Source organism: Opisthocomus hoazin, chromosome 2 (genome assembly GCF_030867145.1).
Source record: "Opisthocomus hoazin isolate bOpiHoa1 chromosome 2, bOpiHoa1.hap1, whole genome shotgun sequence".
Classification (NCBI taxonomy): Eukaryota; Metazoa; Chordata; class Aves; order Opisthocomiformes; family Opisthocomidae; genus Opisthocomus; species Opisthocomus hoazin.
This window is the reverse complement of record NC_134415.1, coordinates 119,631,387-119,647,567: the sequence shown is the minus strand read 5'-3', so window position 1 is coordinate 119,647,567 and position 16,181 is coordinate 119,631,387. Positions and strand designations below refer to the sequence as shown.

Here is a 16,181-nt window from a genome sequence, read left to right as displayed (position 1 = left end):
GCGCAGGCGCCGCGGCCGTTCTTCCGTCGCAACGGGCGGCCGCACCGCCCCGACTCGGTGCTGCGCCGGGCGCGGGAGCTTCCCGGGCTGGGAGCCGGTGGCGGTTGTTGAGGAGCGGTACGGTGAGGGGCGGAGGATCCTGGAGGCCAGTGTCGCGGTGGCTGGGCGCGTTTCTGCTGGCTGGGAGCGGGAGACGGCTGAGAGGGAGGGAGGGAGGGAGGTTGCAGGGCCGGGCCGGGCCGGGCCGGGCCGGGCCGGGAGCCCCGCGCCCCTTCGCGCCGCTCCCGCCCGCCCGGGGCGGTTTTGCGGGGGCCTCGTTAGCGGCCGGAGCGGGCGTTTGTCACCCGCCGTCCAGCCTGGCTGCTCTGCCCGGCGTCGGGGCTTCCCGCCGGGTGCCCGGCTCTGCGGGTGAGGACCGGGGAGCGGCTGCCGCCCGGGCTTCCTGGCCGCGGAGGCGTTGGACCCAGCAAGGGGTAGCCGTGGGTTTGGGGGTGCGAGCGGGGTGTGGGGGGGTGTGGTTCTGCCCCCTCTTTGCTCTGTGCCCCGCCGTAGCGGAGGTGGAGATGCTGCTTGTCGGGGTGCCTGTCCCGGGCGGGGTGCCCGTCCCGTCCCGGGCGGGGTGGTACAGGCCTCTGCGCTGGCTGTGAGCGTGTGCGGAGGGGAGTCGTGAGTGTCAGCCAGGTAGTCTGACACGGGAGGTCTGGCTTGGGTAGCCCGCAAAAACATACGGTGCTCCGCCGCTGTGTCCCTGGCGTCAGTCCTCCGAAATGTGCCGCTTTGGAGCACAGCAGATAATGTAGATTCCTGTCCTTCGTTGTTATAAACCGCTAGAGTTAATTTGTACCTTATTTATTGCTATCTTCGTGTCCGTTTAAACAAACGTAGTGTGCTGTACATCAGCAGAAGACCACGACTCTTTGCTTCTTCCGCCCTATGGCTTTGCCTCCTCCCAGATCTTGCATTCCTCCCGCCGTAGCTCTGCTCTGGTGTCGTTTCCCTACCCCTGTTTTGCTCACCGGACGAAAGGCACTCCAGGTTGTAGCTGCCCTGGGTGCAGGGTGGTTAACGTAGATGTTCTGGGTGGCAGTACCTTGCTGTCTTGCGCAGACACCAGGCCAGCAGAAGGCTGCCGGGAAGCTAGTGGAGGGGTTTTGGTGGGGGTGGGTTGGTTGTGTCTGCTCTGGACGAGGCCGACTGTGACCATCCAGGTAGGGAAATGGGGGAGAAAGTTGTAGAACCACATTGCAAGGGAAACTGCGGGAAGAGATGCCGTTGGTTGAGTTGGATCATGGGCTGCCATCGGTGCGTGTTGCTTCCAGTGGGTGCAGCCTCTGTTCCCCTATACTTCGGTGTTAACAGGGTTAATACTTTTCTAATATAGCATGTAGTAGTCCTAATAGCTTTATACAGCACACTTGGGGATTGAGTTTTTCTTTCCTGTTCTCATTACATGCATGACAATTACTTGTAATAATTTTTAATGATTCTGTGAAGTTCTTATAATTGGCTTTGTCTTGACCTTATTTGTTCCCAGTGCATAGCTCCAGTTTTTGTTCATAACTGCATGCTCTTACATTTCATGATAGTAAAGTTGACCTTCTTTTCTGTATCAGTACTTTTGTTTTGTCTTTCTGAAAAACAGTTGGGTTCTTGTTTGAATTGTTGATGTTCCTGACTGTCATCACAAGTTTTCATTAACACAGGCCTACTTTGTAGTGCTATACAGACATAAATTTAGACTTCAGTTTTTAAATATGATGCCTGTCTGTTAAAACAACTCTTCTGTTAACATTTATTAATAGTGTCCATTGTTGGCTTCCTGTTAATATACTACATATCTTAAAGTATTAATGTATGTCTTTGCGAATTTAGTTGTTTCCAGTATAGTATTGCACATTTTAATAATTTTCAGATAAGTCAGATCAGCTGCTTTTCCTTTGCCTTGGATAGTTATTCCCAAACTGTTGGTAAAGTCATGGTAAGTTGCGCTCAGACTGAAATCAACTATTTTTTCAGTCAAAAACTTAATGAAGAAGGTTAGGGTTGTCTTGGTGCAAGAGTTTTGGGAGCAATTAATGTAAGAAAAGGAACTTTTTCTGTCAAAAAATGTCAAGATAATCTAAAGATAAGATAAAATTTGAATGTATGTATAATTTGAATGAATGAAATGAATGTATGTATAATTTTCTGGTTTTTTTAAACAATTTTTTTTTTTTATTTTTTAAATGTTGATTATTTCTTCCTTTAGCTTTTAAAGCTTTGTTTCTTGTGAAGTCTTATTAGTGGATTCCTTGTTGCTGCAGTCAGTTTCTCTTTCCTTCCAGCTTTTTCATACTCAGTATAGGTATTAAATCCGCTGGTACTTGTCGTAGTAGTTTCTGAGGCTACTTCAATAAAGTTTGCTGTCAGTTCCAGTTAAGTTTTGTTTGCAGTACTAGCTCTTCAAGAGTGGTGGGGTGCAGACTATTATGTCCTTTGCCTTTGGCGTGTTTAGAGTACATGAGTGAGTTTTCTTCTACATTATTTTGTTCTGTTTTCCACTCTTACACTCTGTTTTTTTTAAATGTCCAAGTGTTATAGTGATGGAACTCACAGCCCTGATTTTAGTGCGGACACTAATAATTGCAACATTTAAATCTTGTGTTTTCCCCTCTTTCTAAAGGGAGTTTTCAATAGCACAGCACATTGAATGAATGCTTGTCTTCATATTTGGGTGATCGATAAATTCCAAGAGCATACAAGCAGCTCTTTCCTGGTCTGAGTAATTTAAGCCTGAAGACATGTTTATGTAGAAAACCGAAAGCAGCATAACAAAAGATATGCAACTGAATCATAAAGTGTATTTACTCCTTGGTTTCTAGGTGTGTGGTATTAAAGTTACGTAACAAAATGGAAATGGCGTGTTGCCTGCAAATACTAAATGGACATAATAATAATAATAATTCAGTATTTGATCTGAAATACCTGCCTTACAAAATTATTGCAGTAATGTCAGATGGGAATTTTATTGCGTTTCTGCATTTACTTTGAATTTTGTTCATTGCACTTAATGGAAAAAGATGCATATTATTTTTTTCTTTATAGTTTAGATGCTGTGACAAAGAAAATTAATGATGGAGTTATTAGACACTGTATTTTATAAAACAGTCAATGAGTAGAATAGAAATTGAATGCTCTTTGTAACGATGTAACAAATTTTAATGTCTGTAGTGTTTCATATAATAAATACTGTTGTCGTTAAGCTTGGTAATGTGAGCTCTCTGACCGTTTGTCAGCTTTATTGCGTTGAATTCACTGTAGATTCTTGAAGTTATTAATCTTAAAACACTTAAAGTGAGAATGTGGAGCAAGATGCACAGAGAAGCTCTGGGAGGGCCTGAGGGCTTTAACGGGGGGTCCTGGTGGGGCCCTGAGGCTGTGCATTGCACAGCTGGAACAGCTGTGCTGATCCACCCAGCCTGCTCACGGACCTTGCCATCTCCCCTGCAGACAGGAGATCGTGTAGGAACTGTTAGGCTGCGCTACCTGCTTTCTCTCCTGGATCGTCCCATCTGTCCTGTGGGACAGGGAAGCGGTCGCTCATTATTGTTAAATGTTTCTCTGACTAGAAGTGTTCTAGTGTCCAAGCCCCCAGTGTGTTTAGTCTCCACGGAGTCAGTTCAGTCTCAAACCGTGACACACGGTAGCAAATTTGGACATTCAATGTCCCTAATGCTGGTCATTCTTTCCTTTTCTGCACCTCACCTCATTTAGAAAATGAATATTATTATTTATTTACTTTAATAAATAAATTCAGCCTACTCTTAGGCCATGTGTCATGCAGTGATCTTTCTATAGCAGTGGATGTTAAATACGTTTAATGCCTCTGAATTTTGCTGGAACTGGTGAGAAGGGTTTAAGTTCGTTACCATCTTTCCTAGAAGGGAGCCCTAGATTGAATTGTAGTAAAAGTTGGTTGAGTAGGAGAATGTACTCCGTTTCAGAAACTTTTTGACATCAGAAAACTGTGCAGCTGATGTCACTTTTAGTGTATTTTGGACAGTTAACAGTAGATGATTACACTACTGGCGCATGAAAAGATTGTGCATTGTCTTTGTATAAACAACACCTTGCTTCTACTTTGGGCAAAAGTGTGTGAACTTCCATGTTTTGTGTAGTACTTTGGGACTCTAGGTATGAGGAATGTAGTATATACTTTTTGGGGGAAAAAAACCATGCCCTCAGGTTACGGTTACAGAAAATGTGAAATTTGGACTGATTTTTATGCCTGTTGTTTCAGTTTTATGTGACTTTATTAGACCTTGTTACTTTTGCAAGGTTCATTTCTGACTGGTCGTATTAGTGCATGAGTCTCTGCGTTATTTATTAATTTGTAGAGGAAAGATATATGAATGTTCACTATATAGAGAATTGTTATCCTTCATTAGTAAAATAACAGCATACTTTATTTGTTTACAGTGATCACATTACACTGCCTCACAACAGCAGGATGGCTGTGTGCAAGAAACAGCACAGGAACAGTGCTGTTAATCTAAATTTTCCTTTATTCTACTTTTATGTGTTCTGCATGTGAATTTTATAGGCGTATGTCAACCACATATAATTAATACATTTTCTTTTTGGCTGTGTAGCTCACTTTAATCAAACCTGCGTTGATGCTGCTGATCATACTATAATAGTTATGTACTTTTTTACAACTCAATCTTCAACTCCGTTTCTGACCAAAAACAATTCTAGCAAATATCCCAAAGTCTAATCTACCAAGAAAAACAGAATCAGGGTTGATTTTGTTGTTAAACAACAAATAAATTCAGCCTGCTTAAAATAATGAAGTTGTGTTTCTTTTGTTCTAATACAAATGAATCATAGTAAACTTAGGCATAAATTCACGGAGATTTGGGTTCTGAAAAAGTATTTGTTTGTTGCAATGTTTGCTATGATCTTAATATTTGTTTTACCAAACTAAATAAATGGGGCAGTCTGTGCTATCATCTGTAGGTATGTTTTTGTCTTTGTCTAGAAGACTGAAACCTACAATCTTTCATTACTTTCATTTTTCAGTCCTCATGGGTAAGAGAAAGGAAGAAAGTATTTCAAAGCCTGGATCCCATAAGAGGAAGAGACAAGAATACGCAGATGAACATAGCGATGAGTCTAATGAAGAAGAAAATTCACAGTCATCGGCTGATAGTAATGTCTCTTTACTGTCGGTAAGTTGTTTAAAAAGTCATGGGGGGGAAGATATTAAGTTGATATAAAAAAGTTCTGTGCCTCTGGTTGATAAAAGAAGCAAGATGTAATGTCTGTGACGAGGACTGCTGCAGAAGTTCATACTTACCTTATTTCTTTTGGATCATCTAGTTACAGCAGTTGATCGTAAAATAACAGTGTTCTGGTCTTATAGAATGAATACTACTGAAGTTGTCAAATAACCAAATAAAGGAAACAGATTTAGTTTGATAGAAATATGGTGTATTTGCTTTATGCTTGTAGTGAAAGAAGATAAAATAGTTAGAAAGAAAATTATTTGCTCAAAGAAGCACCAAATACTTGTTTGTTTTGTATAGCTGATACTTTCAAATGTCTAAAAAAAAAAAAATTCTCGTGTTCGAAATGCGTGTTTTGATGGAAGTGAAACTTGAAAACAGAATACTGGGGTTTTTTTCTGGTTTTCTGTAATAGCAGAATTCTAATTTGTTGGAGGATTTTTAAAAAATAATTTCTGAGATTGCAAGTACTGTTTTACTTATTTAGACTGGACATTAGACAGTGTTTCTTTACAAAGAGGGTGGTCAAACACTGGGACAGGCTTCCCAGAGAGGTGGTTGATGCCCCGAGACTGTCAGTGTTCGATACTTTTGGACAATGCCCTTAATAATATGTTTTGACTTGGTCAGCCCTGAGTTGGGCAGGCACTTGGATTAGATGATCGTTGCAGCTCCCTTCCAACTAAAATAGTCTCTTCTGTTCTGTAAGACACCACAGCTGATTTTTGGTACACAGAAGCGGTATTCTTCGTTTTGTTGAACAGCAGCTGTTCTGTATCATAGAGTGGTTTATTCTTCCTGAGGACTTTGCTTTCTTAGAAAACATTGCTTTTCTGAAGCACTGGCTCTAAAACTAAAGTTTCCTGTCAAAACAATACTTCACCAGTTGAACAGTGGGCCATCCCACTTTCAGTTTGGTTTTCCCCTTCCTGGTCTAATTCAATTTCCCTTATTCTAAGCTGTGCTAAGAGTTCTCACAAATAGTATTATCCAAGTAACAAAAAAGTCTTTCTATGATGCTCTTTATTACTGCTCTGACAACTGTAGAATCTATGATCTTAATGATTTATGTTGTATTAATTATGAGTTAGTTATGAGGAGAACTGAAAGTTTCTATGGGTGAGTGATCAGCTCTGGTAACTGTTTTATTTTATTATGTAACTGCTCTGTAGCAAACAAATTCTCATAGTGTCACGAAACACTTCTGATTTCCTTGTAGCTTGTAAACATTGATGGCTTATATCATACTGTCATCTGCATTCACATCGTATTTAGAATATGTAAACTGTATTTCATTAAAGTGCATGCATAACACCAGTTTTAATTGTTAATTCATTAGACTGTGGGGGAAGTTGGGATAATTGAAAGTATCCAGCTGAAGAACTTCATGTGCCATGCCATGTTGGGGCCTTTTCAGTTTGGATCAAATCTCAATTTTGTTGTTGGAAACAATGGAAGTAAGTATTAATTGCATAATTTGTTTGTCAAAGAACACCTCTGATAGTAATTTAGAAGATGTAATTTTTATTTGAAAAAGAATTGCCAGCCATGTTCTAGGAATGGGGACAGATTCACTTTTGGACTTGGGAACAATTTATGCAAGTTTTCCTCTTTTGGAGAGAGAATTTTAAAAATTAAACATAAATTTTGAAAGAGAGCTTAAAACCTTTCAGATAATTATGTAAATGGTAATGTGTGTTTGATTTCTTTTCTTGTGTACATGTTTTCTGTATGCTTGTAAGGAAGAGGAGATGATTTCTTCCTGAGACAGGGCATTTGTTGAATGCAGATTGCTAAATAGAAGTAACAGAAGTTTGGCTCAGCTTGTATTTTATTTTTTTTTTTTAAAGAGAACCTTGTAACTGGCGGATGTTTTTCTAGAGTTACTGCTATTTTATGTTTGTTCAATAAGGACAGAATTTGGACTTTAAGTACATGAATATGTAAGCAGTCAAACAAAAATCTGTAATGTGGATGAACTGGATAAAGAGTTACAAGAACTTCTTTTTTAAAAAAGTTCAATGCTTCTATTGCAGGTGGGAAAAGTTCTGTATTAACTGCTCTAATTGTTGGACTTGGTGGAAAAGCCACTGCAACTAATAGAGGTTCCTCATTAAAAATGTTTGTACGAGATGGAGAGACGTAAGTAAAACTTTTTTGTTTTAAAATTGAATGTGTTGTTTAGTGATTGTAGTTCAGGTTAGGTGATCAGTTTTCTGTTCACCTTTGAATTGTCTGTTCTTTGATTGGTTCTACCAGATTGGAATAAAAAACATAACACTGAAGAGACCATATTTAAACAAAAAAATGCAAAACTGCAAACAGAAAACACACTAGAAATTTTACCAGTAATATAGCAGTAGTACACCATTATCTCTGAACTAGCTACCGTAGTGGTATGTCCAGTGTATTGCCCAGGTCTTGTGTATTACTTCCACAATGTACTTGAATATTCTGCAGAAGAATTGAGTTCATTAGAAAAAATTCATGTGAAACTACTTATCGATGTTCTGTGAGCAGTGAGGTTAATTCTTTTTCTGTCTTTCTGGTGACATGAATGAATATAGACTATAAAGATCTTGACATACAGGTGGACTATTAAACGTGCAGGAAGTGGATTCATGTGTGCTGCAAGAGTGAGGTTAACATGTTTAGGGGAATCAATAAAAAGATAGGAGAAGACATTTAAAAGTTTAAATTTACGTAGATCTGCAACTCGGAGCCCCAGGTTTTCCTGTCAGAGGTGCCTGGAGGAAAATTGTCAGCAGTACCTGCCTGACGTATAATGACTTCATGTTTCAGCATTCGCTTGAGAAAGAGAATATAAATTCAGAACTGAAATCTCATCTTTTCTAGAAGAACTCCTTAAGCATTCTGTTATAGATTACTTTGATTAGGGATGGCTCTAGAAGGTAAGCAACTGTTTTCTACAGAATGCAGTTTGGCGACAGGAGAACACCAAAAAGCAACTTGATTCTGCAACCTAAAGATGGGGACACTCAGATCAGAAGGGAAGGTGGGGGAAATCTGCCCTTAAAACTATTTGCTCTTAGCTCATGATTTATTGGAAGCAGAGAAGGTGCAGACAGGTCAGCATGTGTCTCCAATGCTGTTTTGGCTCAAACAGCATAAATATGTCTTGTTCTGGTTGGCACTATGACTGACTTTCAGTTGTGACCTGTACATGGTAGTTTTTGTGGAAAAATTAGAATGTTCTGATTTTTTTTTTTTTTTTTTTAATTTTAAGATTTGGAACTAATTTCAGTTGCTCTTTTTTATTTTGCAGTTCTGCAGATATTTCCATAACATTGCGAAACCAAGGTAGAGATGCTTTTAAACCAGAAGTGTATGGTAGCTCTATTATTGTGAATCAGCACATTAATCTGGATGGAAGCAGAAGTTACAGACTCAAAAGCAAATCTGGTTGGTGGTAGTTTGTTTTGATCTCAGTCTTAGAAGCTCTTTTCATTGCTTTAAATGCCTTGATGTTAGTAAAGGATGGTGTTTCTCATTCCTCATTCAAGGATGATGATGTCCATTTTTTTGTGTTTACCTTAGACTAAGAATATTTTAGCATGTCAAAAGCAGTTGTGTCAGGTTCTGCATGATGTAACGTCATACACTTTATGAAAGTCTGCTTGTGTGATGAGGCTGAACATGGTTTTTAATCTTTTTGACTTTTTATTGGATTTGCTGATTGTCCTGGTTTAGCCTGGCTGGATGCCACGTGCCCACAAAAAGCTGCTCTATCGCTCCCCCTCCTTAACTGGACAGGGAAGAGGAAAATAAGATGAAAGGCTCATGGGTTGAGATAAAGACAGGGAGAGATCACTCACCAGTTACCGTCATGGGCAAAACAGATTGAACTTGGGAAAATTAGTTTTATTTATCACCAGTCAAATCAGAGTGGGATAATGAGAAATAAAACCAGATCTTAAACCCATCTTCCCCTCACCCCTCCCTTCTTCCTGGGCTTGAATTCGCTCCTAATTTTCTCCAGCTCCTCCCCCTGAACGGTGCAGGGGAATAGGGAATGGGGGTTGTGGTCAGTTCATCACACGCTGTCTGTGCTGCTCCTTCCTCCTCACTCTTTTCCCCTGCTCCAGCATGGGGTCCTACCCACAGGAGACAGTTCTCCACAGACTCCTCCAACGTGGGTCCTTCCCACGGGCTGCAGTCCTTCAGGAACAGGCTGCTCCAGCGTGGGTCCCCCATGGGGCCACAAGCCCTGCCAGCAAACCTGCTCTAGCGCGAGCTCCTCTCTCCAAGGGTCCGCAGGTCCTGCCAGGAGCCTGCTCCAGCACGGGCTCCCCACGGGGTCACAGCTTTCTTCAGGCATCCATCTGCTCTGGCATGGGCTGCAGGTGGAGATCTGTTCCACTGTGGACCTCCATGGGCTGCAGGGGGACAACCTGCCTCACCATGGTCTGCTCCATGGGCTGCTGAGGAATCTCTGCTCTGGCGCCTGGAGCACCTCCTCCTCCTCCTCCTTCTCCTTCACTGACCTTTATGTCTGCAGAGCTGTTTCTCTCACATTCTCATTCCTCTCTCCTCCTGCAATTGCTGTTACACAGGGTTTTTTTCCTCCTTCTTAAATCTGTTATCCCAGAGGCGCTACCACCGTCGCTGATGGGCTCAGCCTTGGCCAGCGGCGGGTCCGTCTTGGAGCCAGCTGGCATTGGCTCTATCTGACATGGGGGCAGCTTCTGGCAGCTTCTCAGAGAGGCCACCCTTGTAGCCCCCCTGGCTACCTAAACCTTGCCATGCAAACCCGATACACTGATTCACGTAAATTCTGTCACAGGGGATTTATGTTGCAAGGAGGGACTTTAATTAGAAGTCTTTCTGTACAAATACAAATATATCAGAAAGATTAAAAAACCCAACCAACTAGTGTTTCTCTTTTAGGACTAAATCTGTGTTACAAAAATACTAATCTCGTTTTTTACATTTACTAAGAACCACTAGATTGATCAAAAAGCTAGGGCATGTCTCTGTGATTACATACATACATAAGGTATGTCTCTTTACTTTGGACCTATTGATATTTTTCCTTTTTTTTTTTTTACCATTAGGGACCTTAGTTTCTTCAAAGAAAGAGGAACTCGTAGGAATACTGGATCACTTTAATATACAGGTAATAGTTATAGTGTTTAAATTATGTGCAGTTTAAGACATCAGCCTGTGATATAATTCATCAAATAAAAGCAATGTTCCATTCAGTTAAATGAGAGAGGTTCTTTCACGATCAAATGCCATGGCAAAAGAAAATGGAGCTTTATACCTCATACAATGCAGAATAAGATTCTGTCGCAGACAGAGAAGTATTTGCTGTCACCTGTGAGCTATGGGTCGTGTATCCTGTTAATGTAAGTCTTAGCATATGTAAGTTTCTTTCATACCTGGAGCTTTTTTTCTGCTCCTTATTCAGTTTTTGCTGTTGCAGAAATTTGAGTGGTTTTGCTGCTTAAGTGATTAAGGAAAGATCAGGGAGTGCACATGAAGTTTACAATATTGAACATACTCAGCCTTTCAACTAGTATAAATTTCTGTTAGACTGTATTGATTTTACTTTGTGGAAACTTCGATAGGAATATGTGGAGTAATTAATTGCATTTAATGCCCTACTTTGATCTATTAAATAATGAGAAATTAAACAGCATTTAGCAAAATTTCTAGTGCTGATCTTGTTAAATAAGTGGAAAAAGCTTTCTAGAAGTCAGTTATCCTGCTGGAAATGGTTCCTTAGTTGTCCTTGTTTTAGTTCTTATTTGTACTTGATGGAGTTGGATTTTTTTAATTTTTTTGATTTGGTTTGATTTTGTTTTTTGAAAAAAAAGGGCTGAGAGGAGTAGAAATCTTAATTTCTGGATCTGCTTCTCTCAGCTTGTTACTGAATTGCTGGGCATGGAACAGGGTGATGGTTTGCTCACTTTCATGGATATTCAGTTACATGAGAATCGTTTTACTTAAAATGAAAGTAATTTATTTTTACAGGTAGATAATCCTGTGTCTGTTTTGACCCAAGAGATGAGTAAACACTTTTTACAGTCTAAAAATGAAGGTGACAAGTACAAGGTAAGAAAAATTGTTTAACACTTTGGTTAAACAATAAAATACTGATTTCAAATTTTTAGAGGTGGCATTTGGAGGAAAAAAAAAAAAAATCAGAATTCTTAACTTCAGTGACCTGTTGCGGGTTAACTCAGGTAAGCAGCTAAGCACCATGCAGCCTCTTGCTTACTTCCCTTCCCTGATGCCCCTCTCTTGCGATGGAGGAAGAGGAAAGGAAGAGTAAAAGCAATAAAATTTGTGGGTTGAGGTAAAAATTGTTTAAAAAAAGTGAGGGAAAAGCTGGAAGAAGAGAGAAAGCAAGCAAAACAAGAGATGTGAAGGCAATCACTCACCACCTCCCATGGGTAGACCGATGCCCAGCCAGTTCCCGAGCAAATGATGGCTGACCCCCTTCAGCCCTCTCCTCTCCCTTTTTATTGCTAAGCAGGACGGTGCTGCTTTTGACTGGGATAGAGTTAATCTTCATAGTAGCTACTATGGGGCTATATTTTGGATTTGTGCTGAGAAGTCTTGATAACACGGGGATGTTTTCATTGCTGCTGAGCAATGCTTACATGGCGTCAAGGCCTCTTCTGCTCCTCGCACCACCCCACTAGCGAGTAGGCTGGGGTTGGGGACACAGCTGGAACAGCTGACCCCAACTGACCAAAGGGATATCCCATACCATAGGACGTCATGCTTAGCAAGAAAAAGCTGGGGGAAGAAGGAAGGGGGGAAGTATTCAGAGTGATGGCGTTTGTCTTCTCAAGTAACCATTATGTGTGATGGAGCCCTGCTTTCCTGGAGATGGCTGAACACCTGCCTGTGGTGGGAAATAGTGAATGAATTTCTTGGTTTGCTTTGCTTGCATGCCCAGCTTTTTCTTTGTTAGACTGTTTTTATTTCGACTCATGAGATTTCCCACTTTTACCCTTCCGATTCTCTCCCCTATCCCACTGAGGGGGATTGAGTGAGCGAGAGGCTGTGTCATGCTTAGTTGCTGGCTGGGGTTAAACAACAGCAATGACATTTTATGGGATGCAATATCTCTTTGGTTAGTGGGGGGTATCCCCTCCCAACCTCTTGCACACCCTGCCAGTCTACTCACTGGGAGGGCAGAGAGAGAAGCAGGAGGCCTTGATGCTATGCAAACACTGTTCAGCGACAGCAGAGTAGAAGGGCATCAGTGTTGTTATCAGCATTGTTTTGATCACAGATCTAAAACAAAGCACTGTAAGGGTTGCAATGAAGAAATTTAACTCCATCCCAGCCAGATCCATTACACTATCTGATTGTAGCAGTCATGCACTTGCAAAAACAATTTTTTTTGAAGTTTCTTTTCTCAAAAGACATTGATAAATTTAAAAAAAGTTCAGGACACTGCTGAGTTAGTTCATTATTCAGAAATACCCCACCAGTTATTTTACTTTGGCTATCATTCAGCATGTGTGAAGTCTGGGATGATTAGTCTTTCTATTGTAATAATTTAAAGTTCATTTAGATAAGCTGCTGAATCTGACATCTGCATCTTTTTACTCCTTTTTAGTTTTTTATGAAGGCAACGCAGCTGGAACAAATGAAAGAAGATTATTCATCTGTTATGAAAACTAAAGATAATACTTGTATTCAGATAGAACAAGGAGTAGAGGTATGTAAAAATTAATTATTGGAGTAATTAATGGAGGGAAGGGATGCCATCCAGATGGACCTTGACAGGCTTGAGAGAGGTGGGCCTGTGGAAACCACATGAAGTTCAATAAGGGCAAGTGCAAGGTCTTGCACATGAGTCAGGCAATCCCAACCACAAATCCAGGCTGGGCGGAGAATGGATTGAGAGCAACCCTGAGGAGCAGGACTTGGGGGTGCTGGTTGACGAGAAGCTCAACATGACCCGGCAACATGCGCTCACAGCTCAGAAGGCCAACCGTATCCTGGGCTGCATCAAAAGCAGCATGGCCAGCAAGTCAAGGGGAGGGGGTTCTGCCCTTCTGCTCCACTCTGGTGAGACTCGACCTGGAGTACTGTGTTCAGCTCTGGAGCCCTCAGCACAGGAAAGATATGGACCTGTTGGAGCAGGTCCAGAGGAGGCCACAGAAATGATCAGAGGGCTGGAACACCTCTGCTGTGAGGAAAGGCTGACAGAGTTGGGGTTGTTAAGTCTGGAGAAGAAGGCTCCAGGGACACCTTATTGCGGCCTTCCACTACTGAAAGGGGGCTTATAAGAAAGCTGGAGAGGGACTTTTTACAAGGGCATGTAGTGATAGGACGAGGGGTAGTGGCTTTAAACTAAAAAAGGATAGATTTAGATTAGATATAGGAGAGAAATTCTTTACTGTGGTGGTTGTGAGGCACTGGCACAGGTTGCCCAGCTAAGCTGTGAATGCCCACTCCCTGAAAGTGTTCAAGGCCAGGCTGGATGGGGCTTTGAGCAACCTGGTCTAGTGGAAGGTGCCCCTGCCCATGGCAGGGGGTTGGAACTAGATGATCTTTAAGGTCTCTTCCAACACAAACCGTTCTGTGATGACTCTATGATTAGTACAGATCTGACCACTGAAGTAACTACAAGAGAGAGTTTTGATTTGATTAGATCTCAGTGGCATTAAACGTTAAAACAATAAATCTTTCCAATATTCCGTATTATGGTACAGCATTTTGAAATCACGATCAAACCTCTCCTTTTTTTTTTAAGCGTCTTCAAGAACTTAAGGTGCTTTATTGTGAAAAAAAGGAACGCTACAAAAGCATTGGATTTGTGAACGACATGCGAAATCATCTTGAAGATCTGAAACATAAAATGGCATGGGCAGTGGTAAATGTCTTGTTAAAATATGTTTCCTCATATGAAACGTACTTTATATTATTCCCAATCTGCTGCGGATGTTCTGATATATGGTAATATATTCTTCTGTTTAGGTGGGTGAGATGGAAAAAGAAATACAGCCAATCAAAGAAGGCATCAGAGCTGAAGAAGGAAATACAGAGAAGTTTGTTCAGAAGCTAGAAGAATGCCGGGTATGTATATGGTTTACACCATATGTCACTCTAGTTTTGGTTCCTTCACTCTAAAATAAAAATAATATTTAAACTATGTTTGTCCTTTAGCTAGTAAGCTATTGAAACTGGCCATCTTAGCCTTTCTCAAGCAGCTAGGAACATTCCCATTTATATGCTTTTTTAGCTATCTAAAACTTAACAGTAACATTTGCATTCCACATTTCATTGAATAATAATATTAGGACGTTTTGTTTTCTGTTGTTTAGTAGGGGTATATGTGTGATCCTTTTGTTTCTTGTTTCAGATGAGGGTTATATTATTTGGACTGGGAATTTGAGATGACTAGCATTGCATATACCAGTGAATTTAAATTGTTAATTGCTCAGAGTACTTAATGCCTATTTCCGTAACGTTAAAGCACCTTTCAGAGATCTGTCATGTAAGTTTTCTTGGGTATCATCACCTGTAGAAGAGATCAGTGTCTGATTTTGGGAGACATCTGGAAATTTGACAGACTCTGTGGATGGTACTTAAGACTTGTGTAGGTAGCAAGAAAGAATAATTTTGCTAAACATTCAGATTCACGTATGAAATGCATCTTTTGTAGAGAAACAGTAGGCGTCATTATTTTGAACTTTTCAGTTGATTAAAACTCCTTCTCCAAACTTTCTGAACTGGCACTCATTTTCCATTGATTTTTTTTTTTCTTTTTTTTTTTTAGAAGTAGTATGTATTTGTTTTACAATTGAGGCGTTTTTACTTTCTGGCTGTGTCGTGTTGAAGGAACGTTGTCCAGATACTGGTTTCACTTGTTTCCATACCATTGTACTTGGCCATATTGTATGGAGTCCTGTATTTGAGTAAACCATTGAAGAAGGTTGCTGTTTACTTCACAGATTTTAGTAGTCCATTGGTTTCCAGAGTGTATTGTTTTACTAGTTTTCATCTTAGCATACCCATAGTGGGAATGACTTGCCTTTTTTTTTTTTTTTTTTTAAGCAAAAAAACCGCAGATGAGACATGTTGGATGGATTCTTTTGAGAGATATTTCTTCTGTAGCATTAAGAGGTCTTGAAGAAAATTTAGCTTCATTACTACTTGTGTATCATTCTCTTTTTGCACCAAAGGTAAAAGTTAATGAAGCAGAAGAAAAGTACAAAGCAATACAAGACAAGCTAATAACAGTAAGTGAAGAGGCACAAGCCCTGCATCCTCAGTGTATTTCTTTGAAGGCTGATGTGCAGGCAAGAAGAAAAGCAGTCAATGAAGCTGAGGTAGGCAAAAAGAACTTCCAAAGGTCATACCAATTTAAAGCTTTAATCTTGTCCGTGCTCTACCCATATGTATCTCCATCTGTGTCTAGGCTTCCTGAATCCATTGTGCAGTTCAAAGTAGGGGCAATCTCCTGCCTGACTTGCAAGTGGTTTCAGTTTGGGGGCCATGGAATTTATGTCTTTGCATGGGTGTTAAGTTTAGGTCGAAATAAATGTAATTCAAGTCAACTGGGTTATTCCTTTTTTACATTCTTGAAATTCAAGTTATGTTTGTCTATTTTGATGCAGTTCAGTGTTTATTTACTCAAAACTGTAGTTCTCTGAAATTATTTATTGCTTCTATTTGTTAAACTACTGTATCCTGTTTCCTTCATAGGTGCTTTATAATCGTTTCAAAACTGAGTTAAAACGTCTGGGAAAAGATGATGAACAGCTACATAAACGAATTGAAGAACTGAAAAGCAGGTAAATGCAGATACAGTGATTATGGTGTATGTTTATTCAGGTATAGGTATGCGGGGAGTGAGCTTTTCTAATTAATGAGAAAATCTGCAGTAGCAGGAAATATTTGAACTTTAGCGGGGTCCAGTTA

General features: G+C 40.6%; 1 protein-coding gene across 3 annotated transcripts in view; it reads left to right on the top strand.

The window, feature by feature from the left end:
- The first annotated feature begins 35 nt into the window (after positions 1-35).
- The window catches only part of SMC6 (structural maintenance of chromosomes 6), a 38,083-nt gene continuing 21,937 nt past the window's right edge, over positions 36-16,181 (top strand). For all 3 annotated transcript variants that reach the window (XM_075414872.1, XM_075414873.1, XM_075414874.1), the window contains exons 1-12: positions 36-117; positions 5,062-5,210; positions 6,607-6,724; positions 7,304-7,409; positions 8,554-8,690; positions 10,343-10,404; positions 11,265-11,345; positions 12,868-12,969; positions 14,011-14,130; positions 14,235-14,333; positions 15,443-15,589; positions 15,966-16,054. In XM_075414872.1, the coding sequence (XP_075270987.1) occupies positions 5,067-5,210; positions 6,607-6,724; positions 7,304-7,409; positions 8,554-8,690; positions 10,343-10,404; positions 11,265-11,345; positions 12,868-12,969; positions 14,011-14,130; positions 14,235-14,333; positions 15,443-15,589; positions 15,966-16,054 (1,205 nt within the window). In that variant the 5' untranslated portion in view covers positions 36-117; positions 5,062-5,066. The remainder of the gene's footprint in view (positions 118-5,061; positions 5,211-6,606; positions 6,725-7,303; positions 7,410-8,553; positions 8,691-10,342; positions 10,405-11,264; positions 11,346-12,867; positions 12,970-14,010; positions 14,131-14,234; positions 14,334-15,442; positions 15,590-15,965; positions 16,055-16,181) is intronic.